Source organism: Phalacrocorax aristotelis, chromosome 2 (genome assembly GCF_949628215.1).
Source record: "Phalacrocorax aristotelis chromosome 2, bGulAri2.1, whole genome shotgun sequence".
Lineage (NCBI taxonomy): Eukaryota > Metazoa > Chordata > Aves > Suliformes > Phalacrocoracidae > Phalacrocorax > Phalacrocorax aristotelis.
Window position 1 is genome coordinate 118320597 of NC_134277.1, and position 25507 is coordinate 118346103.

Here is a 25507-nt window from a genome sequence, read left to right on the forward strand (position 1 = left end):
TGTAGGCAGTGTTGCGTGGCATCTTCTGTAGCCCATGAACATTACAATAACTTGTACAGCCCTCCAGAACTGCTCGATTTACCACCAGCAGCTCCTCAAAAAGTATCCCTCAATTGGGTGTCTGTGAGAGTGATTTAAAGCTAACTGAAATTACTTTCTCTCCTAATGAGAAGCTAGTTCTTAAAGAACTTAAACACACCACACCTGCTATTTCACCTAATGAGATGACTCACTAATGTGATTAGTGAGTAATCCCCCTACTGTGGTATTTTGAATGACCAGACTTGAATTTCTACAGACTCAGCTATGAGGTATGAGTCTTTTTATACTACCATGCTGAGCAGGCAGGTTTAGTGCTCACTTATACAATTTAATGTTCCTACCTGTAAGTGCTCAATTTTGTGGTAACACCCAGTGCATTGAGGTTCTCCACATAAGTAACACTTTTATTTTCATGACACGCTTCTCATCTTACAACTTATATACAACTTTTTGCCGTTCAGCTAAAAATGCTGACTTGCTCTTTTCTAAGATCCAAGAACAGCTTTTGTTTCACAGTCATCACCACGACATCCTTCTGATGTCGTTGTTCTTTATACTCCTCATTTAACCAAACAAAATCTGCTTTCTGTAACAATGCATTCTATGAAGTGCTTCCTTTCTGTGTAGGCTTTGTCTTTTTAAAAGATTCTCATTTCTCCTAGAGTACACTTCAGGTCTATTCCCTTCACTGTTTCCTCAGATACACAAAAGAGCCTCAACACCGCCTTTCTTGCTAGCTCCGTGCATGCAGCTCAACACCTCAAAAAGGTTCCTGCAACAGGATTAAGATTTCAGCTAATACTACAAGTGTATTTTCCAGAGCTACAGTCTATGCCCATCTTACAGCAACATCCAGATGTCTTGGCATGCTCTGAGTTTGAGAAGTGGTTCTTTTCTTCTACCTTGACTGAATCGAGTTCTCTCAAATACAGTTTATCCTTCTCAACCTTTGTTATCTTCAACCCTCATGAAATATGTCTCCTCATCTGGAAAACTCTTTCCACTTGATTTCCACTCTGGTTCCACCTGACAGCATCCCTCTGTACTTTCTGTCCAAGCAACCTCTGTTCCACTGGCTCCAGAATTCTGGCCTCAAGATACTGCATTTGAGCTCTGATGGTCAGGTACTACTGTTTATAACAGAATAATTGCAGTCTGAACTGACTATTATAATTTAAGCCACAATTTGTTATTAAGAGGCAGAGGACTGTAACAGATCTCTTCCACATAGTAAAATAAATGCAAAAAGATTTTTATCTCTGGAGTACTCTAAAAGCACACAAGTTTTAGGGTGTGCTTTGAAACATGCTTTCGATTCACTTATTAATTGCAAAACATGAAGGTCATGGTATGGACTATACATCTTCAAAATGTTTATTTAAAGTAGCACCGATTACTAACTTAGTCTATCTACAGTGCTGTTCTTCTCCCGCTACCTTCCTTCTCTTCATAGCTTTTCAGATTCACAGCACATTTTTTTCAGTATTCCTCTGTAGCAATTCCATAATTCATTAAAAGAAATGACAATGCAGAAAGAGCAAAAGGTTTCCATTTTTATAGAAAGTACTGGGCTATAATAACATCCAACCACCAGTGTACCTATTAAGAGAAAAACATCAAAATAGGACTTCGTCTGATTAAAAGTACCATTTTAAGCAAATTTCAAGAATCAATGTCTATGTTGTTAACACCTGCCTTCAGGTAATGTGTGAAACTCTGCTGAAAATTAAATACGCCAGTTGTAGGTGTACGTTATCACACTCCTAGAGTGTCCCGCAGTTTCTTCCAAGCCAAGAGTTTTTATTGCCACTGTAGAAAAACCCCAAAGATCTAGAAGAACAAAGAACTCTGAAAAACATAGTACTGCAAAAAAACGACTGCAAAAGATGGTGTATAGAAATCAGATGCAAACTTTCCAGTATAGGTAGGCACCTACAGACTACCAAAGCCATGCCAATAAGTAAGATGGGGTGGGGGGAGGAACAAACAAAAAAATCCACCCTAAACAACTGAACGCCAAGAAAGCCACCTTTTACACTATGGCTTAGGTGTTCCCCAGAAAGGGAAAAGGGTGTGCCACCATCTCCTAAGGGGAAAAAAATGGGGAGACTTAAAACCCCATTTGTATTCTGAGGTTTCAACATCCAGAGAGGAATTTCATGATCTAAAAACTTTACCTTCCATGTATAGGAAAAGATGAACTTTGGGGGCTTTTGCCTTTTAGGTTTCTTTTAAATACAGGGATAATTTTTTAAGATTATTTAGATCACAGATCTCATAGAACGCTGAACCGCTACTAAGATGTTTTACCCAAATTATATATTTTTAAGATGCCAAAGTATCGAATGCATAGACTATTTATGTTTGGAGGCAGAAAAAGGGTAAGAATAGCACTTTAATTGCTTTGTTTCTACATACCCTCACACTCATGCTCCTATGAAGCTGCTGAGAACCTCAGTAACCCATGAAGAATGAAGTATAATATAACAAAACATCTGTGGATAACTCCGTCCCCATTTTTTGCTCTTTGCTTTTATAAGGAGTCACAAAAATACTTCACACTTCATTATTTTTTAGCACCTATAAGCAAAGTGTACTTTGGGTTTTTTTTTATGTCAGCCAAAAACCCACTGAACTACCAGAAGTTTAATCTTTTAATATTCAGAGTTTCTTCTTACATTGAGTTCCTCCAGCTCCATATATATACAAAACAAGGGCGTGGGAAGAACAGATCGTGCAATTACTAGCCGAAAGGAACAAAGCGTACTTCCGCCTGCCAACCTCTAACTCTTACACCACTTGCAATACTTCATAAGTTCTGTTTTTTATAAAAAGTTAAAAGCATGGCTGAAACTATCTAACTTTTGATAAGGAATAAATGCTTTCTTTCAGCAAGCATGACAAGATAATGAACTATACCCACTTGTATACAGAAGTAGTAAAAATAAAATAAATCACTGAACAGCTTTAAGTTATGGATGCACCAGAGCAGAGAAAATAAAACACATTTTGTGCTAAACCCATACCAATCTGGAAAGAAGAGTCCAAAAAAGATGAAAAGGAAAAAAAGTTATCCATATCTCGTCTACTTACAAAAAGATAGTCTCTTCCCAATATCCCAAGATCCTACTGCATACACAGGTTGAAGGACAAGAACTAATTATAAAAATAACAGCACATATGTATTAAAAGATCCTGGTACCAGCTGAAAATGAGAAAAATACAGCCCAGAGATTTTTACTTTCTTACGTTTCCAACAGCTAATGGAATTCTTCTCTGACCCAGAATTAAATTACCTTGCTGTTTGCCTGTTTTCTGAATTGAGACAATTAGTCTTCCTTCTATTTCCACTGTGGACTCAACATGTGCAAGACTTTTGACAGGTTGTTCCATTTAGTGACCCTGTCCATGTCTCACCATGTTTCTTTCCAAACTGAGAAGCACAGGGACTACCTGCAGAAAATGCTGAGCTACTTGAGGTCTCCCTGAACAAGCAAAAGAGCTGGGTTTGTAGGAGTGACACCTCCACTTTGTCCACATGAGACGGAGACATTTGCTAGGCTCCTGGTGCCCTTCTGTACTGCTGCTCATTTGCAAGGACAAGAGAGCCCTTCAGGATTATAAAACAGCTGTACATTTCCCAGAGACCTCAAGCCAGGCATCAAATGGCTGGTATTAGCAAAAGGTAGAACAATACTCAAAGCAAAATGCCACTCTACTTCTAACCAAGATATGTGTGTGTAAATCCTCAATATCATTCCATGCTCTGTAACTTAACAAGTAAATTTATCCTGATAATGGTTTCTAGGTACAGAATTCTCTGGAACTTCAGTGCCCATGGATATTGGGCATTAAAATGCATAGTTTCAGCTATGAAGAAACAAAAAACCTTGAACGCCTTCCACCTTACATCACCAAGATAACCAGATATGGAACTAGCATCCAAATAGCATCCAAACTGGTAATAAATAATAGGAAACCAGCTTCAGAGGTCAAATAGCATTTATTTTTAATTTAAGGACAGAATTATTTGTCCTGTTCAAACAAAATTGCCATTGCAACTAATGAGATTTTTATGACGACACCAATACTTTGGACAGCACAGCCATGCTTTGTATTTTTGACTGCTAGTAAGAACATAGTTGTACCCAACTCTGATTATTGATATAACTGGACTACTTTTCCACTTTAGCTTATATTTTAAACATTTTCTTTTAAACTATTTTTGGTACAAAAGAACATCCTAGCGATAAAATATTACAACATTTATGTAAAAGGAGGGGGTAGTTTGTGGCTCTTGGGTGCAGATAAGAAAGGCAAAGGAAGTTAATGCGCTTAAGCTAACTTGCTCATCTTTATTTATTGGTGCCTATTGGTTCTGAATATTTTTCTTCTCCTACTTTAATATGCCTTATTATATATAGCTGTTGGAATTAAAATTATAAGAAAACAACATTCTGCCTGAGGGACTGAAAGAGAAATGGGATAACAAAAAGAAACACTCAATCTGTCAAGCTCAGATAAAAAGAATACTTGAAGAATTAGGGGTGATAGTTTGGATATTACTCAGAAAATTTAACAACTTTGTCTTGAGAAGGTGTATTCTTGATAATAAGGAGCATCTGTAGCCATGTCCAGTTGAGGCGTTAAACACCACAAATTATCATCTCTGCCACTGCAAGGTGCACTTTCTACCATCTTTGCCCCTTTAGAACAATCCTTTCAAGTTACTAATTTGCAGCTCGTGTGTAGACAACATGAACAAATCCATACGTTTTCCTGTATTAGGCTCAAAAACCATAAAAAATGCATCTACTTTGGTTTTGATAATGAAAGGCAGCAGAAAGGAACACAGAACGTGGTAAAAACTTATTATATGCAGAAGTATTTGGATCTATTAGGACTTAATCTACCTGATGCAAAATGTTTAAATACTAACATTAACCCCCCACCCCCCAAAAGTAAACACACAGTACAGATCTATGAAATGTAAAGAAGAATATATCAGGCTTATGAAAGAACTCCTGATTAGACCACTGTGCTCAACATTAATACCTTTCATATAAACAGCACTAAAATATCTTCCATCACCACTTCTTTGGAGAGAGTGGATGCTCCCTCCAAACACAGAACTGTAACCTTTGTAGATGATTCTATTTTAAATGGTTAGTGAGCTGTAAATTGTATTTTTCCCCTTCTTTTGTTCCTTAAATATATGAATACTCAAGTTATACACAACTGCCTTACAGAGATTGACATAATTATTATTGAAAGTCTAATTGTGAAGTTATTAGATTGTGTTTAAATTCAATATGTTTTATTATTCATTATTTAATGTTTTAATTAAGTATTTAATATTATTTAATCTTTCAAACCAAGTAAAGCACAATATGTTTCTTGGTTGTATTGTTGCTGTTGTTGTTTTAATTTGGTTTTATTGGGCCAATTATACAAGGACATACAGAGCCAGAAAATTTGAGATGGTGAACAGAGTTGGCTTCTAAAATGTAGTAAATTAAATATTCGTACTGACATACCAGCTACTGACAGTTCTTAAACTAGGATAAATAAGGACGTATTTCTACAATTCACATTTTAGGCACCACCTGTCCACTTTGCAACCCCAGCTACTGAGCCTGTATGCAGCGGCCATTATCATTTATAAGAAATCATTTTATCTGACTAGATAATATATTTTGATAAGATAAATGAATTTCTTATAAGAATTTTGTAAGCAATGAAAGCAGAGCATAAATCTTGAGGAATGGCAAAATCCTGTCTCAGGATTTAATTCATAATGACCCTGGGTTTTCAGAGTTTCTAATGGAATAAGCAGAATTTCATCCTCTGTGAGGAATGTTCTCTTGTCTTCGTAAGCAAGGGTCTCAAAGCACACCGACCATGAAAATACCTTCATTGAGCCTAAGGTGATAAGTCCCTGTTAGCAGGGGAGCCAAATACAAGAGGACACATGCAAAGTAGGACCTGGCGTCAATCCTGCTTTGTAGACAGGGAATTTGGGCATAAGAGTTCTTCTGTATTGTTTAAGGTTTCTTAAGAAATCTATAGCAAGTTCAGACAGGACACGTTATCTTCCACCTTATCTAAGACCGTGGTTGAGAGCTCACTCTTCCTCCCACAGAAAAGGGAGACAAAAGAGTTCAATGCCATAGATCTCTGAATTTGCTGATTACCAGGTAAGTACACCGCAAGTCAAGGGAAAGTCACCTACCTTCGTAAAATAGAAAGCAACTTCCTGAATGTGTAATGGCTGAAAGAGGATCCAGTGCACTATATAAACCTTCTTCTCACAGCTTTTCATGCTGCAGATCTATTTTGCATTATTTTTTTGCTTCCTATATTCACAGAGGAGCATCTGCACTTGCTTGATTAGCACCTCAACCTAAAAATGTTAACTTGAACTATACAGCATAAAAAGGGTTAACTAAGCTGAATAACCACAGAAGAACGTGGCATGCCTTTGGAGTTTTATATAACCTAGCAACATGAAACCCCTTTCTATTCCGGGCTAGATCTCTTTTGCACACCCTCTTTAAAATGTTTATATATAAGGTGAACACAAACCGTAGTACCCCTAGGGGCTATTCACAAGGCTAATTTTAGGCAGAGGAAACCAGCCTCTTTCTAGACTCTCTCAAGCCCCTGGAAAGACAACGGCTCCATAAGAGACGTTCAGAAAAGGATAATTAAACTGGGTTTGTAATTGCAGCCAGAATTCAAACAAGAAAAAAATCCCATTTTTATTTTGAAACTTCAAACCAGTAAATTCACCTGCACCTGCCTGCTCTCAACTCATTTCCAGCTTCACCCAGACGAATGTTCCTCCCAGTCTGCCCATGCTCCCAACAACAAATACTACCAGCTCTCTGGCCCAACCTTAGACCAAACCAGTGAGAGACACCAACCCAACTGACACTACAGTGTAGGAAAGACTGAGACCTGAAGTTGTCTTGGAGGGCAAAAGGAAGCATCTCCCTCTTCACTAACCACAGTGGTCAGGGATATTAGACTACTGACCCCAACATTTCTTTTCCAAACTCCCTCCCACAAGATGACTCCTCCTTTCTCCTATATTTCATGACTCATGTGCCTAGGCTTAAGATGCAAACCATGATTTGAAAATCTGTTTACATCTTCCTTGATGAATCTCCTTACACAATTTATGTAAGTCCCCTTAGACTGATACAAAACTTTCTCCTCATGGTTTGCTTAAGAGAGTATGGAAAATTTTTCTTGATTTTCTGCAACTAAATCAGGGGTCAAATGAGTCTACAACCATGATCTGCTGATGTCCCAGGCTAAAACACTACAGCAAATCTCCATTTTAATTGTTTTAACTTAGGACCCATAAGAGGTACAGCATGTACCCAAGCAGGGGTGGGAGAGCAGTACCACCCACTACAGGACTGTTCATACACAAGGACATCCAGAGACACTCATTTTGGGATTCTACAAAGGCTGAAAGCATTCAGGTGTCTTGGTGGCAACAGCATGTCATGTTCAATACCATGTGGGAAATGTCTTACAGAGCTTTATTGCTCAAATCTGAAATACCTCAAACTTTTCAAACCAAAAATGAGCTATAAAAGTGGTCTTATTTGCTTAAAGCATGAAAAGCATAACACTGAAGTAAGCTGACATTACCCTCATTTCCATAAACCACTGCAACTACTGACTGACATTTTGCAATTTAAGCAAGAGAGGAGTCAAATTTATACTGGCATTTCTACTGTCAGGCAAAATGTATGAAGCATGCATAAACCTGCACTCCCATCTACTGCTTGTCACCGTATCAATGAAAAGCAAGTGTACGTGTCACTTTCTCCTATCCATTTGCATTACACACAGAAGAAGGCATGATGCTCTGTATCTTCTCAAATGCTGTTTTATAGTCAGCAGTGAACCTTTACTGTTTCAGCACAGTACCCACTAGGTCAGGCTGTTAAATAGAAACTATCAGGCTAGAATTTGTCCTCAAAACAGTTGCCACGTGCCTAGGCAGCAGCTAGACCGTTTTTTTAGCTGAACAAAGTGTTTGAACTTCTTCAGCAGAGATTTAGCAGTCTGAAATATATATTCTTGCATCTCTTAACTGGACAGTTACTAAAAATAAATTTCTTGAGGACTTCCTCCCCAAGAAAATGTACTCTTGAAGAAGGATATATTTTGTTACAAACACAAGGTTTCTCCAAACAACAAATACATAAAAGAAAGGAAAAAAAGAGCGAGAGGGCTTATATTACTTTCTGAAAGCTTTAAGGTGTTTGATCACTTCTGCTTTGGAGATTATTTAATCTGTGACTGAATGCTGCCTTTTTGTTACTTTTAGGAATTAAATTGAAAAGGAATGCAACTTTCAACTAACAGTTGCAACAAAAGACAGTACAGTTTCTTTCAGAAAATGTAACTTAGTAGAATTAAAATAAAACCCCCACAAGTTCAATGAACGATGGACAAAACTGATTTCTCTATCAGACTCTCCAACTCATGCTTCAATAAACTGCATAGGCAGACTTTGCTCACAGAGTTCTGAGGTCTCTTCATCTCAAATCAAAACTTAATTGATTGCTGTTGCAAGGTCTCGTTATGAGAAATCATTTAGAGGACAGACTACAAAACATTTGCTAATAGTCTATGAAGTACTGTAGCTAATTAAACAAAGTACATTTGTCAAATAAATTAAGTGATACATTATCATTTGGCTTTTCACTCTTAAATCCAAACACAGTAATCTATAATGCATCTCCAATAAATCAGCATGAGTTTAAGAGGCCTTTGTTACAGCTAGTAAAAAACTCAATTACTCTTCCGAAGGGAAGCCTGACATTGTAACTTTTTCTCCATTTTTAACAGGACACTGAATTTAAGCTACATATCATATATTGCTTTGAATCAAATAATTTCTTAAAAAGCAAACCCAGATATTATATAATGTTAATTTTTGTTACATTTCCATTTGAAATAACCAAGAAAGAGCCTCTATTTTTTATTTGTATTTAGTTTCCACTTTGATAAAATTAGGCCTTCCAGTAAAAATAATTCTGAAAGATGTTCAAATAACCTTAACCTTAATTTACTTAATTACTATTCTTCTGGGATGCAAAGGAAAACAGATCCTTACAAAGTTCTTAAAAAGTCTCTAAAATTTCATTTTCCACCTTTTTTTTTTTCAAAGTGTAAACTCTTACCAGGAAAATAAGTGAAAATTTTTATGAAAGTTAATGTAGTTAGTTACATCTATTTAGTGTTATGCATAATTTTTCTTAGAGGCTTTCTTTGACCCGTCTAGGCTTGTTGGGTTTTTTCCTCAAAAAATTTGTGGGTATTGGTGGTTAGCTAAATTGTTTCAAAGTAGTAAAGTTAATTTTTTCCATTGATGCATCCCTCACATCTGAAAATTTCCCTCAACAGTGACCATTTTACACTACTGTCACCCTCTTCATTAATTGTGAGCTAAGAAGAGAAAACTGAATTTTTGTCTGCTGAAGTTTAGGCAGCAGTTTCACAGCTCGAACACCCTCAGTTGCTGTCAGATGCTCAGTTTCTCTCAGCTGAAGGAGTGAACTGCCATACCTATACCCACTAATGACAGACAGCTCTTCTGAGATGAAATGGCAGCAGGTCAGTTCCTCTAAGCAGTCGAAAAGGCGATGGCAATAGCTTCAAAAACAGTGTTTAATCATTATTCTGTTCCCAAAGGTGTTGCAGCTGATTGATACACTAAAATTTCATTCTAGATGGTGACAAAAGAAAACAAGCTATCCTACTATTCTATTGGCTGTCCATACGCAGCAAATTTTTTGCCCAACTCCAACTGTCAGCTCCATTTCTAATCGCTGTACAAGCAACATTAAGCAAATGTGGCATTCAGAACACTTGATGTTTTATATAAAAACCGCAGAAAACCTCACTTATTTCTCTCCCTCTCAATCTTAGGCACAAAGAGACACATGTTTTGTCAAAAGCATGGGAAAAAATATCCATCTAATCAAAACCTAATCTTTACTTCAGTCATGTTATTGACCTCATTGGCTGAGAAGTGCAGTTTTACCTGTTAATTCATTTTAAAAAAAATGCTAATCCTCCTCTTATGGAGACAAAGCTTCATAGCCAACCCTTTCACCTCCCAAATTTCTATCAGTTTCTGACCTGCTCTTATCAAAATCTCTCTCCTTGAAAGACAGTTTATTTACACACATGGGAAGTCAGTCCCAGAACAGTCATGAGTACAGTTAAATAGATATTCCACCCCCTTTTTTTTTTTAATAATTGTAAAACAACATTGTCCAAATTCCTGTCAGTTCTTTGATAGGTACAAAGCTGAGGTGATACAATCAACATTTCCTGACCTATAGGTTTTGTTAGAGGAAAAAAAACCACAGAAAAGTGCCAAGAATGTTAAAAAGTAGCTAGAATGTTCAGCTAAGCCAATCACCCATTAGTCACTTTTTAAATTTTTTGATCAATAAATGACATTCTTACTGGGACAGAAGTTGGAAAATCTGTTTTAGTGATCCAATGATATCATGCTCTGGTCAATATTTCCATAGAATTAAACAGCATCATATAAAGGAATGCTACTAGGAGTCTCCAGTACATTCAAGCTGGGCACCCCTCAACACAGGAATCCCAGAGGAAAGGCATCAGTCAAGATGACACTGTACAAATTGATGGAAGAATGAATAATCCAGCGCTACTGAACACATGTCCAACCCAGGAAGCCTCTAAATCATAAATCACAAAGGGCAAAGAAAATCCTCTGAATTAGTATTATAAACTTGCCCTATTTTTACAGCAGCTGCTCTAGGCACTGTTGCAGAAACAATATGCCAAGCTTGAAGACCTTTGGAACTGACCTGATTTAGTTTTTCTTTTTCTCTGCCAAAGAAAATTGGCTTCATAAGTCTCTGCTTGAGATACTTGAAGATAGACGCAACCTGACGTGTCTTACGTGGCAAAGGGTGATCACCTCACTACCACGCTACCCTCTGCTTGGCTCAAGTATCATTTCTCTTTGAAACTCACACTTTCAGGTCTGTAGTAGTCTGCATGCCTCCCCTCACTGGTATTCATGGCAGTCCAATATTTTAAGACTGTCATTATGTCCTATAAAGATTCCTCATTTAAAATACTATTTACTATCCACTTGATTAAACTGTCCTGTTCAGAAAAGAAATTTCAGAGGAGTCTGATTTGGGCTTTTAGCTTTCCCCACACCCAACTGGTTTTCAGTCCCAGGTATTTTTTCCCCAAGGGCTGAATGTCACACCACCAAACCTATCTTACCTCCCTTTCAGGCTCTGCCTTCCCTCCCTTCCACCAGCTCACAGCACAATTACAAGGCACTGCCTCCATATACAAATGCTTACTGTTACTTTCCATTACATGTTTTGACATCAGATTAGGCCTCCTTCCCCCACAACAAATATTTTGTTTTGTTAGTAGCTGGAAAACATTCCTAGATAGGTGTAATTTCAAGTGAACATTTTTGATGATAGAGTATTTGGCAATACATGAAATGCAAACGTATTCATTTGCTCAGTTTTACTGCTATTTATTTAAGAACAAAATGTGACTGTCTGTAGCAATATAACTACCTGAAACATTACCTCTACACCACAAATGTGTTGCACAAGTGTATTATCACATCAGAGGGAAACAACGAAAGCCAAAGAAAAAGAATAATCAGAAAGGAGGCTAGGGACTTTGCAGGAATGGCCACTTAAGTACTTTCAATTGGTCAAACTTCAGTGTTCCTTGCACAAAAAAAAAAATTCCTTGTTAATTCTACTGATCACCTGTATGATCAGTAGAAGCCTCACCATCTGATGAAGCACAGAACTTTTTTGGCACAGCGTGATCTTAACACAAGGAAGATATTTTTACTTCTTGCCATAAAAAAGAAGATACTGCTACACATTTCACCACTGTAAGCCTTTACAAACTGCAGCTGCATTCACTTCTTTCAGGTATTTGGAGGGTTGGAAAAGAAATAGCAGTGGGAACTGGAGTTCTGGATAAACATGAGGTATCAGAAGTTTTCTCAAGGCAAAAACACAGTTTAGGCCAGGTTAGTCAAAATGCACCTGCAATATTAATTCTCCATTTCCTACCCTACAGAATGGCTGTGTGATGACAGCCTCCTTTTAACAGTGACATGGGAATATGATTTCATGATAGCGAATTTAACTAATGATTGATATATGAGAAACAGAACATCCAAAGGCCAAAAATATTCTAGTGATAGCAACTGCCAAGAAATAGTTGGATCAAAGTAATATGTAATCATGAAAAACATTAACATGTACAATAAGTACGTAAGAGTATAAAGTTTAGCACATTTCTCGTAACAGAAGTCATAACAGAAGTTAGAATTAAACAACTGTACTATTTGGCTTACCCTCCTTTCCTATCATCAAGGAGCAAGAAAGCATTCACTTTTCTCTGCCTTTTTTTGAGTATCTCTGTTTCTTCTATGGCTTACCTCAGGCAGTAAACAGTAACAAAGCACGTTTGGTAATGAATGTGTCAACTTCAAGACACACATTATTGAACAGGCTGAACTAGCCTTTTTGATCCTTTCTTGGATCTTTGGCCATTGTAGGGGACATGAAACTAGAAAAGCTCTGTGCTACCAGCTCTGGCATTAGGTATTCTGGCAGTGCTCTGACCCACAGGAAATACCTGGTCTTCGGGCACAAACGAATGCCGAAAAGAAATTTTGCAAGAATTTGCAAAATAAACAGATGAGCAAAATGAACACCCAAGTAATTAATATGACTGCCTTAAGTGGATACTAGTCCATGTGAATTAACCCATCTAAAAGATTAACCTCTAGCTTTCAAGAAAGTTGATTATTTATTTGTAGTGCGGCACTGGTCATCACAGGCTAGTCTTTGCTTAAACTGACTCCCAACTGTCATTCAGCTGTGTTTTCTTTACAGCATATTAATGCCAGCCACACGATATGCATATTTTATTAGCTGGAGAGGCAAGGCTGGCTCTACTTGCCCAGAATACTCTGAACCCACCCGTCATTCACAGCATCTGGCAGTTTTAGCTGTTTTATATTTATATGTATATCAGTCCTAAACCTGATGCCAATAGAGTTTTGTTATATTGCATGATCAATCATAACTTAAGAGGTAGCACACCTCAGCTATTTGCAGATTAATTCTACCAGAAAGGAATTTCTGCTCAAAGGTTAAATAAATCATGAAGTATTTATACCTCACTGCAACTACCTCAGCCTACATAAGCCCAGTCTCACCTGCCTATTCATCTTCAAAATAGGCATACCAAAGTGAAAAATTGTAACAGTAAAGTAGGGCAAAATTAATTTTGCCATGTGTAAGAGGATAAAGCAAATTAAAAAAAATCCAAATAGTACAATAATCATGCCTGTATTACTTCTTATATGTCACACATACTTTGTGTTGCCCCCCTCTCCAATGAAACTGGTTTGAAAGTCAGCAGTAAAACCAGGGGTTTTTGAGACAGGTTTATCATCTCCCCTTTGCCACCAGTCCCAAGACTGTAACAGCAATACTTTGACATAAGATCAAAGAGAGGAAGAAGATAAAAATCAAACAGTTCTTGTAAAAATACGTTTGTTTTACATTTTGTTGCTTCGTTGGATATCATTTAATCAGAGGCCAGTCAGCCAACTCTCACTCTAATGATTTTGCTCATACAAGTAATTTCTTTAGTGATTAGGAGTCTATTCATATCAAATGGATTTTATTATTGTAGTAATAATTCAGCAACTCCCACAGCAAAAGAGTGAAAAAGGAGAAAAACATATCCAAATAAATTCCAGTCCCACTACCAACTGTCCTGCCCTAGTTTTTTCCCTCCCATCACAGAACATGACAGATTTTTTTCTTCCCCAGTGTAAAGATTTTACATATTCAATGACCTCTTAGAGGACTGCTAGTAAGCAGAAAAAATTAGACACCTTGGGGATCTTATATTCCTATGGAAATTTGAATTTATAAGGAAAACAAATTTCTGTCACCTTTATTAATAACTGTTCTGTGGAGCTACTCAGCTTGAGTGATTCTAAATAGCTTATAAATCAAGCTGAAGTTCATGAAAAGTCTTGTTTCTTTGGCCCTACATCAAGAACAGAGCTGCAGATCTTTCTGGAAAGTGTACCATAATTCTTGACCTTAAGTACAGAATCATCTTAAAATAATAACATTTAATGAATTATGTACGTAACATGCCTAAAGTAACAGGTTGCATTTTACACACAATTCAAGCATCATGACCTGTCTCAACAGACTGCAACCCATTCGCTCTCAGGAGTGGACAACGCATATTGTGCATTAATGAATCTGTAACGATAGCAAGAAAAAGCCAGAAACAAAGAAAAACAAAAATAAAATTAATGCATCTACATGTGTTTTCTTCATTTATCTTGCCATGCTTCACTTGAAAAGTGTACTGCAGTACTTCAATATGCTGTAGTGTGGGTTTTTTTAAATAAAATAACACTAATGCAACACAGATTCCACTGCATTATTTGGCCACTAAATATTTTTCCAGGAATTAACAAATAATTTTGAATAGATTAGCAGAGCAAAAGGTGAAATTCTATTGACCCAGCTTTATTAAGCTTTTGCTAACTAAAGCCTCTCCTTCAACTGCCACTGTCATGAGGTCAAAGTCTGGAAGAATAAATTTGAAAAATAACAAGGCTCAAGGGTATTTGGTGGAAGAAACCAAAGCTTCCATGACTAGTAGCCATCCTTTAACAAAAGAGCTACAGGTTTCCTTACTCCACTGTTATCTCCAAAGGACAAAGCTGGTGGCCTTTCCCCTGCTAAACCCCATCAATAACAGCTTTTTGGCACTCTGCTGACTGTGTCCCTCAGGAGCACTGAATTGATGTTGTGCCCCCTCCATCAGAGTAGCTGACCCTCCCACGAAGTTTGCATAGTGTGCACGCCTCTCTATTTTCATTCCCACTGAAATGCTGCCAAGAGCGGCTGCAGCGGACAGCAAACGAGAATGGTGGGAATCACGCCACAATTTACAGCTATACAGCAAAAACACCATTTGCACATCACAGCAAATGGGTCTCTTCACTAGAGAGCCATGGTCCCCATCCTAACCCAAGACTGCAAAACTCTTGTTCATGTTAAGGTTTGTACAGACATGTGTTTGAGAATCATCAACTGCTGCATGAGAGCAGGAACATACTTTTCTTTTTAAACATAATCTCCTATCTATACCATTCTCTGAAATCACAGTATGGCTATGCAGAGTCGAAGTAACCTCTTGCGGCATACAGCTCTGAACAACAGAAAAACTATGAGGTTTTGAAAACAAAAAGAAGAATTCAGGAACTGTGTTTTTCTTCCCAGGGTCTGTCTGCTCTTTTTAAAAGTTTAAGCAAGAATATCAAGTATGATCAAAAGTCAGAGTGAAAACTGCCTTTGTACACAGTGTTTGCTATATTTATTATTTCCTATTAGTCACATTTTCTTTCCATAACAGAGCTGTGTTGTAGATGAATGGTGAAGCATCAGGCACTGATATTTTCCTCTTTCTGTTTAATACAACTGAGTGCTTCCAGCTGCAGCTAACAGAACTCACACACCACATCCCCCTAACTGATCATAATCAAAACCAAAAATCTCCACACCCTCTTTTCTCTTGCAAATAATTTACAAAGAGGCAATATGCACATACCTAGGGCACAACTTCATAACTCTAAATAACCCCAAGTTCACTTGAGCGGTTTGCGAGTGCATGCTTATATTAGGCCTAGATTATAATATACCTGTAGCAGAAAGTATTACAAACCTTTAACAGCTTCCTCCTCCTTACATACGTACATATAGCTGGGCGAGTTCTTCTATTGCTAGATTATAATTGGTACTGAAACGACCTGCTCCGTTCCAATCGCACTAAATATAAAATCAATTAAGACCTCCTCTTCTCTCACCTGGCATTTGCTCACAATGAAATTTAATATTGATTCTGATCATTCTTAACCTTAGGCTGCTGATCTTCAGTTACTTTTCTGGATGTTACCCAGTGTCCATGACATGCAGAAGCTGTCCCTGAGGTGCATATCAAATTTTGTGGCTATTAGGCCATCATCCATTACATTCTAGGGCAATGAAATTCTTTGCCAGGAGACAAGTACTGCCTTGCTATCTGTGTTTCTCAAGAAACACATCTTTCCAAAGCCCATGACTTTCTTCAAGTTTCTCCCCCTCCCCATTGTCTGCTTGGCTCACAGCAGGTTTTATGCATGTGAACTGAACTCCTTACAAGCCCTGCCTCAACACCTGTTATCGCGTATGCTGCCCCTGCCATCCCAGCAGCTTCTGAGCTGCAGCACCCCTGCACCAAAAAATAAAAAGAATTAAAAAGTAAATTTAAGTCAACAGTCTCTACATCCCTTTCCTCTATTACTAGTTTGGAAAGGGCCAGCTTCTTTGACCATGTCCTGCTTTTTTTTCTTAGAATATTACAGAACTGCAATCAGAAAAATTATTATTAAATAGGTGATGTGAAATCTTTCATTCGTATTTTGATAACTCATGTCATTGTCCCTTGCAGATGGTGCTAAGTGTAGCTCATAGGAAGCTGGAGGATTAAGGGACAAAAACTGTGCCTACTCAGTCTGATTTTACCAGAGCAATGCACTCTGAATTTCTGCCAGGATCGTGTGATAGAAAGCTGCACGGTCAATATAAACAAAATCATTTGAAACAACAAAGCTGTGAGGGACAAATCGTATTTTCTAGCAGTTATCACACAGGTCTGATAGAGGTCAATGATACTCTTGTATATTGTTACCATGGGGAGGCTCTCAATGTGGTAAGGAAACGATTGTTTTCGGTGGATATGAGCGGGACTGGAAGAAGTGGAAGTTCCTAAAGAACTCCTAGAGGGGATAATATTTTCTAGGTTGCAAAACTCAGTTGCCATTTGCTGCCAACTACATCTTTGCTAAGTCAAGATCAAACCAATCAAAATCCAAAGCAAATGGATGTGTGTGATATTTTATTCCCTATCACTTTACATCAAGTGAGGCCCATACATGCCTGGGAACAGTTTCAACTATATACAGGGCAATGTTTAAAATACAGCATATTTTGCAGTTTTCTTGAGTAATGAATATTTACAGTTTTACAAAAAGAAGAGCCTTTCAGCTGATTTGGTCATTGACCCTGACTCTGGGTAGAAATGAACAAACTTTGGAGGGTTTGGGGTTTTTTGTCTGTTTAAAGATAGCATTTGATAGTACCCAACTGACTCTCCTTTGTAGCTAAAGACAGTAACATTTACTCTCACAGATATAGCCACAAGGCTTGAGGTTGGAGGAGCTGGGAAGGAAAACATTATATGCTGACGTGACAAGAATCTTCCCAGTTTCAAACTGACAGTTATGAAATGCCTTCCACACAAATACTGTAAAAATGTAGAAACATTCTTTTTCTTTGAATATGCCATTAACATAAATACCACAAAAACATACAAAAAGTGAGACAGTTGTCTGAGGCAGCAGGGACCCAAACTTGAAAGCCCAGACAATCTCCATGCTGTCATGCAATGTTTACCTTTAAGAATACAAAAGAACCAAAAATAAAACCAGTTTTTTCCACGTTTAAAAAACAAAAATGTTAAAGGAAATTTTCTTCTTCCTTGAACCTTTTGCTCCAAGACATACATCACTCTTTTTTCTAGCTAAGTCATACATGTGATCTGTAGGACATTAATCCCTTGTGCACTGAAATGGCTCCCATTACATATAACCTGTCAGCCCTCCTGATCTTTAAATGTTTATTTCACGGATGTTGCAAGATGATCAGGAAATATCCCTATTTTATAGCAATAACCTGTTTACAGTAACACCAAATGAGTAAAATGGAAACAAAAAGACAGAAACAAAGGCTGTTGAGACTGAACACCAAAACAATTCTGACATATAAACTGAGCATTCATCCAAATACCTGACTGCAGTGAGATCTGTCTAAAATATTTCTCCTACCAGCAATCCCTACTCCCACACAAAGAAGGCAAATAAAGAGGACACTAAAAGTAAACATACATGCATATGTGTACATATATACACACACAAAAAAAACCCACCCCCCAAAAAAAAACAACCCCAAATTTCTAATTTAATTCTAGTAAGAAACCAAAGGTTTCCCTTGGAATTTTGCAGGTACCACATCACATGCTCTAACGGGGCTGTTTGTAATCAAGTGACATATCAAAGCAGTTCAACATCAGACCCAGAGTTAACCAGCCTCAAATGTACTCCAGCAGCACCCACCTGCTATTCTGAAAACGTGCAGCACATTTAAAGAAAACAGAACAAGTCAAGAACAGAGAAACTTTTATCTCAATGTTTTTCTACTATTACTTCTAAATGATGATCTGCCGGGTAGAAATTCCCTCTCCAGCCTTCTTGCTTTCTAAGGCTCTCTGTATGTCTTAAATGGTACTGCTGCATCACACAATCAGTGCACCGAAGAGACAAGACTGCAAGGCTTCCTTGCCTGAACAATCAGCTTTTAAGGAAAGGGCTTTCTGGAACTGAAGAGGTGCTATGAACTGAAAGTTATTAAAAGCAACAACAATGGCGGGCAATAACTGAAAACTCACTACTTCACTCAATGACAGTGCATCTGTTAGAAAATTATACAAAAGTTGAAAAACTCATATATGGTGTAAAAAAATTATAGCTACTTAACAAAAATGACTGCTAAGCGCTCCATGTAAAATCACATTTACAAATGTCATTTAGATGTTCTGCTCTAAGGACCTGAATAACTGGAAAACAGTATGAAGACTACCTGTATGTGTTTCATATCCAATTCAAAAGAACATTTTGGAGACAGCATGACTGACATGCAGCCTTCCCAGGGAAGAGGACACCCCACTTCATCAGTGTTCCAATATCAAGCCAAAAAACTCTCCAGGAGTAGTTACAGTACAAACTCTGAAGTGAGTTTAGTTACATACCTATAGATATAAGAAAGTTACAGTAGCCTCTTTTGAAAGTCCTGTTTGAAAATAGGCAGGGAGGAGTATGTTCAGGTGTCCTTAGTACAATTAAGATACGTACTACGCCGTTCTGGAAGTAGACCTCTTGTGGTCTAGGTATGACCAAGGTTGGGTGGGTTGTCAAAAACTTACACACAATAATAAACAAAATGTCATCGGCTTCTGCTCAAACATGTTATTGAATATGTAGCTGAGAGGAGCCCCCAAAACCCATCTCATTTATTTTCTTTCTGACCAGTGGTACGTGGAAGCTAAACACCAAAGGATGAAAATGTATCACCAACTCGGAAACTTTCTTCCACAATACCCTCAAGAAAACAGCATGGTAGGAGAAAGAAGGATTTCTAAAATTATATGCAATGTAGGTATCAGAATGATATAAGTAAAATGAATGAGTTGGAACATTGAGGGCTGCTAAACCTCCAGACCTAGGAAGGACCTCCTCACAAACAGAAAATATAATCTTAAATGTTAAGTGCTGCAATATGAAATTTTAACTTCTTTTTCTTAATGCTTCTGGGTTTTGTGGCTGCTGAAGATAGGGTGAGACTCTACAATCACTAACTCTGAAAACCCTAATTTCTTATATTTAGCTTTTATGTGTGTTTTTAGATCATTGTGGTTTGACAAAGTATCAGTCTCTACCTGTTTCTTAACAGAATTTTTTGTGCAAAGACAACTGTTCTCTCCCTACAGCTTGTATCCACTGAAGGGGGCGGAAGGGGAGGGAACTGATTTTATATTATATGGTGAAATTCACCTAATAAAATCTTGTAGTATTTCTGGGACTTCAACGACTGTATAACTGCTCACCAAGCAGCATTTACTGATTTACACAGAGAAAACAGCATATTCTGACCAGAAGGGTAAATCCTGAACACACCCACCCTCATTAAAACAGCTCAACATTAATAGTTGTAAACCAGGAAAATTTGCTTTGTCGTAACAGTGGCATTCTCCAGCCAAATTCACAAGACTCCCATAAGCTTCCCAAGACTTCTACAACAGAAATATTTCGAAGTTACTAGAAGAACTAAATCATTAATTATTAACAACTGTTATTAAGCAGTGCCCTCTTCTCCTTTATTTACAAACCCGGTTTCTACAAATATATTAGTTTATTATATTTAAATGAAGACTGACTGGCAAAACTATGATTTCTGTGTAAACAGTTGCCTTGAGATTCATTGCATGTGAACTGTCCTTTAAGCCACATGATTGTTTCTCCATTTAGGCAAGGTTTAATTAAAAATCAACCCACACAAACAGCAAAGACTAAATATTACTGCGTACACATACACGTTCATTTGCTACCTAGAGTGTCAAGGTAAGGAAGAAGGCTCTGTGGACTCAAAATATCTCAGCAGGTTACCAAAGGACCCAAAAGATCCCCTTGGATTACCAAGTCTAGCAAAGTGGAAAAAAGCCCATCTGCTTATGCCAAGTAGTATAGATACAGCCTGGATCTATAGCAGCCTACAGCAATAGCAGACTAAATTGAGCAAGCTCATGCCAGCTCATGGAATTTCAAACTCCTCTTAAAATGGGATTTTTATCTGAATTTTTGTTCTGATTCTTCACAAAAACAAGAGCTGTAGCCTGAGCAACGGGGACGAGGTCTATGTGATGAAGCTACTCAGGAGCTGGATACATGAAACTGCAGGAAAGCACACAGGCTGCAGAAGGATGCCTGGGCACCCACAGGCTACTACAAAATGGGCACCCTGCAAAGGGAGGAGAAAGCATGCAGAAAAACCCCGGTACCCTTAAGGTGAGGTACGAAACTGCTGGGGCAGAGGCAGACTTTCTTACTCTCAGGAACCAGAAATCTATGGGAGGGCAAAGGCAGTGCAGCCACCTTCACATTAATTAGTGGTCATACTGCACCCCATGAAATGCTGAAGTAGCCCTTCATAATCGTGAATTTACTAGGCATACTTCACAAAAAAAAGGTTACATAAACTTTAAGAGGAGGAAAAATAAACCCCACAACAAAACCCCACACAAGCCCAGCATACAGATCTATTCACAAAGATATTATCAGATAATTTGGTATTAATCAGCCACACTAAATCATATCAGCCCTCCAAAAAACGAAGAGTTTTAAAGTACAAAACTAGAATCCCTAACTTAAAACTCCAATTCACATCTTTAACATGGCAGGATTAAAATGCAAATGTCCTTTGCACCCCACACCTTCCTAACTCAGGTGATTCATGGTATAAAACCCAACATCAACTCTGGAAGACCCAGCAGTTTGCTCCCCCTGTATAAGATTAACAGTGCTGGAAATTACTAAGCATGTAATAAATAGTAATTGCTTTTTAATCAGTGCCACAATATTTGATGCTTTCACTGAAGAATCAAGACCATATGGAGGACTGTCAAGTAAAGCTTTAGGACTTAGTTGAATTCACATCAAGCTTCATTTATGTATATGAATTTATAAATAAGTGAATATATTTATATATGGAGAACTTGAAGTGCTCTATATATTACATTATCTATGTTGGTATCAGTGAAGTTTTCAGCCAGATAAAGTCTGTAGGTGTTGACACTCACATCAGACTATTCTTGACAAGTCTGTTCCTCACTACTCCACTGAACTGAACTGAAGACACCCAACAGAAGGGCTCTGCTATATCTAAGTAAGGATATATCATCCTGTCTTCATATGTTCCATGCACAGAGCCAAACCAAGAAACTCGCCTGTTCTCTCAGTCTGTTAATGTCTCTGAGAAGCCATCAAAGAGGACCACCATGTAGCTAGCAGCTGTTTCTTAGACATCTCTAAATGAAAGATTTTCTCTTTTTTAAGGTATAGGGATGATGAACGTGATGAGAAATAATCTGAAAAGTCCAAGCACAGTGGGAATGAGCAGAAGACATGGCTGCACTGAGAGACACATCCAGCTGCTGAACCTGCAGGTGCATCTGAAGTAGAAGGACAGGATGAAAGATTAGGGAAGGCATTCCTGGGCTGGATAAATTTGAGTGATGAGGAGAGTTTGCAAAAATGAAACAGAAAAAAAAAACATGCTTAGATAAAGATCAGGTCTACAGGAAAATAAGACAAATGGGGGAATCAAATCACAGTTGAGATCTCAGAGATGTGGAGAGCAAGTAGGAAGAAGAGAGCTAAAAAGAAAAAAGTCAAACTATGAGAGAAAAGCAGCATTAGTTCTGGTGTGAAAAATTATGAACACCTAGAAAGAGAAAATGTGGCAATGTGAATGGCGAGTGTGAAAGCAAAAAGTCAGACTTCAATATAGTAGGACAAACACTAATAAGGAAATTGTAAATTAATGTACAATTTTCCAGTTCCCCACAAAAATCTACATCTTCTTGAGAATCACCCACACCACAGCTACAGGAGCCTGAGAAATAAGTATGAATGTTACAAACAACAATCAAGTAAAATATACTATCTCTTCCAGTGATTGTGATTTATAAAGTCTCGAAGTCAGATATTTAGAGGAATGGGGTGGTAAGCAGCATCACCTCACTGGTGCAAAACAGATACTTGCCTAAACTCAGACACATCCAACTTTCCATCCTTCAGCAACCAAATGCAAATGCTGTAGGTCTTGAGCTGGACACTGTGGAAGATAAAAATAGTTCTGCCTACAACAAACACTTATCTCTACAGGCCCATGGCACGGCAGTTGTGAAGTGGGAGGTGCACTTTCCATTTCGTAACAGAACGCCATATGACACACTTAGCCGCTTGCAGATTAAAACTAGCTGTCTTACAGCTGTGTGGCTGGTAATATGATTAAAGGAGCACATAAAATCCTTGTAAAGGTACTTGTCAATTTGCGATTCTCCAGACACAGCTCAATCCCCAAAAAAGCCACAGTACACAACACACGGCAATATGAAAAACACAGCAGAAAAGGAAGGTTGGGGGTGTGTGTGTGTGTAAGAGTGCAAAATGCACATATCTAAGCTAATGTAAATTGTGAATATGCAAATGTTTTATTTCATATCAACTCTTAAGCAGCATATGGAGTGGAACATTAGAGAACTGAGCTGCAGAAAATGCAGAAAATTTAGAGATACAGGTGAAGTTTAGAAGTACAGATTGATTTTTCGCCATGCTCTTTCCAACATGCATGACCTAGCAACTGTAGAGAATGCCAAAATTCATTTTTTTGGATCTTGCTGAATTGCTATCACAATGGCAGTCCACTGAGATAGAAGGGCACTCAAAACTGCAGTCACACTTTAAGCTCACTAACCATTCTGTTATTCTCTGACAGTTTCCATTTTATTAGGGAAATGTTTAGACATGGAAATGACTTATATGTACAAGAAGCCTCTGTCCTGAAGATGATTATGGCAATACATGAAAGAAAACCCCAAAGAAAGCATCTGGTTGCCCAAAAACTCACGGTAGGTTCTAATTCCCCCTTTATTATATTTTTCCTGTTTCTTTTTAATGGTAGATACATACAGACAAAAGAAAGAAGTGGAAAAAACACAGTGAGAAATAGTAACAAGGAGCACTGCAAGGAAAGAAAGGTTAATTACAGCACAAGAAAAGATGCAAGGAATGTGAAGAATGTCAGCAAGTAAATAAATCAATAATCTACAGTCATCATCTACATTCTTGAACTACCTTGAAAGCAGGCATATCTGCCGTTAACATTCCTGACAACAGTAGGGATTTGGAAGGAAGACTCCCCCCCTGCAGCCCTCTTTCTGCCAGCACCCTTGTGTTAACAAGGGAATCTTTCCAAAGGGAGCTTGTACTACCTCTTTTAAGTTTTGTTAATACAAGCTTGTAAATACATTGGACCTGCCCAGAAACATTAACAAGATGAAATAGTGTTGTGATCATTGCACTTAGTTGAAAAAAAACTCAAGGTCAGTGTCAAAAAATTGCAGGAATAACGCACTAGATCCCCCCTCACCGCCACCACTTCTGCTGCCTAAAATATACCAGAGCCTAGCAGCTCATACAGAATAAAAGCACAGATCAATAAAGCCAGAAGACTAATGTGGTTTTACAAATGTACTTCTTCACAATGGTATCAGCATAATATAAAGTAAGAGGCTTACAAAGGAAATGGAAGCTGAGCAATTGAGACAAGAGGACATAAAAGTCAGAACTTCTGAACAAGTCAGGAACATTCTGTATTGTTATTAGGGGAAAAAACCCTAAAAGCAAGCCAACAAACAAAAGAACCAAACACACCAGAACAAAACAAGCATACAACTAAAATCAAGGATATGCCATCAAGTAACATGGCACAACAGAAGTGGATCGGCAGAGCAAAATAGTGGGTGTTAAGAACCTTACTGACATCCACCTTATGCATATTTCAGGGGGGTTACTTCAGACTAACTCTAGACCGGTCCTGTGAACTGAGCATCCACTAGAGGCTGAGGTAAATAGCCTGGTTTAGTTTCATCCATAAAGGAATCTAGATCAACCTGTGGTGCAAATCAAAGTGTGGTAAACAGGGAACAACAGAAACTCAACTCAGAAGCGTAATCCTGAGCCAGTGCTAACACAGATTTACCTGAAGTTGCAATATGACTCTGATGCTATATGTAACAAAAGTCTTCAAGTCCAGTATCTGTCTCAAACAAACAACAAAAAAAATGGGAAAGGATGATTCCACAAGCATTGTTGCTTAGAAGATCACTTTTGTCTACAAGGCATAGCAGTAATTCTCCCAAAAGTGCTATGCCATTCAAAATAAAATGTACAAAACCCACAGAAAATCAGCATACAAAATTATTTCTAAACTGGACTTGCTTGGTTTCATGCATGCACAATCTGCTTTTGCAACACTTGCTTTTGCAAATGAAGCTGATACAATACGATTAGGTAGCCGGGGGCATCTTTTCATGTGACTCAAGAAATTTCCTAATGCTTATATGAAGTGTAGCAATTAAAACAAGTCTGTGTTCAAGCCATTCTACTGCCAAACAGGGGGACTCCCCCAAGCTGTCCACATGTGTTCAACAGATTTTACATTTTGAAGTAATGGATGCACTTACACTTAATAAATAAATAAATAAATAAATAAATACTGTACCTGTATGTTGTTCTTCAATCCAAGCTTGCAGATACATGAAGAGGAGTAGACCAGCTACTCCAAACATCAGTACAGACACAAAGATTTGTCTTGGGTTCATGACCCTATCAGAGGCCTACTTTTCAGCTTTTAGAAGGACACATGGCTCACTTTTGTGAAGTTTTCAGTTTGCCTGCATCTTCCCCTGAGACACTGACCTGAAATAAGAAGAGATGGAGCTAGTTCTCATGTTACATTTTCATTCTTCACCAGAGACTGTAAACAGCATATGATATACAAGCTAGAGTTCTTACAAGCTATTACTTTCAATGCTTAAATTCTTGTTCACAATCTCAACGATCTTTCTACCCCTGGATGAG

At 37.9% G+C, this 25507-nt stretch overlaps 1 protein-coding gene across 5 annotated transcripts in view; it reads right to left on the reverse strand.

Annotated features, from left to right (window-relative positions):
- Window positions 1-25507, reverse strand: part of CHST9 (carbohydrate sulfotransferase 9) — a 95502-nt gene that overhangs the window by 62254 nt on the left and 7741 nt on the right. For 3 of the 5 annotated variants that reach the window (XM_075084903.1, XM_075084904.1, XM_075084905.1), the window contains one exon: window positions 25149-25345. In XM_075084903.1, the coding sequence (XP_074941004.1) occupies window positions 25149-25248 (100 nt within the window). In that variant the 5' untranslated portion in view covers window positions 25249-25345. Of the gene's footprint in view, window positions 1-22625; window positions 22698-24626; window positions 24684-25148; window positions 25346-25507 lie in introns of all 5 variants that reach the window. The other 2 variants (XM_075084906.1, XM_075084907.1) reach the window with 2 other exon arrangements.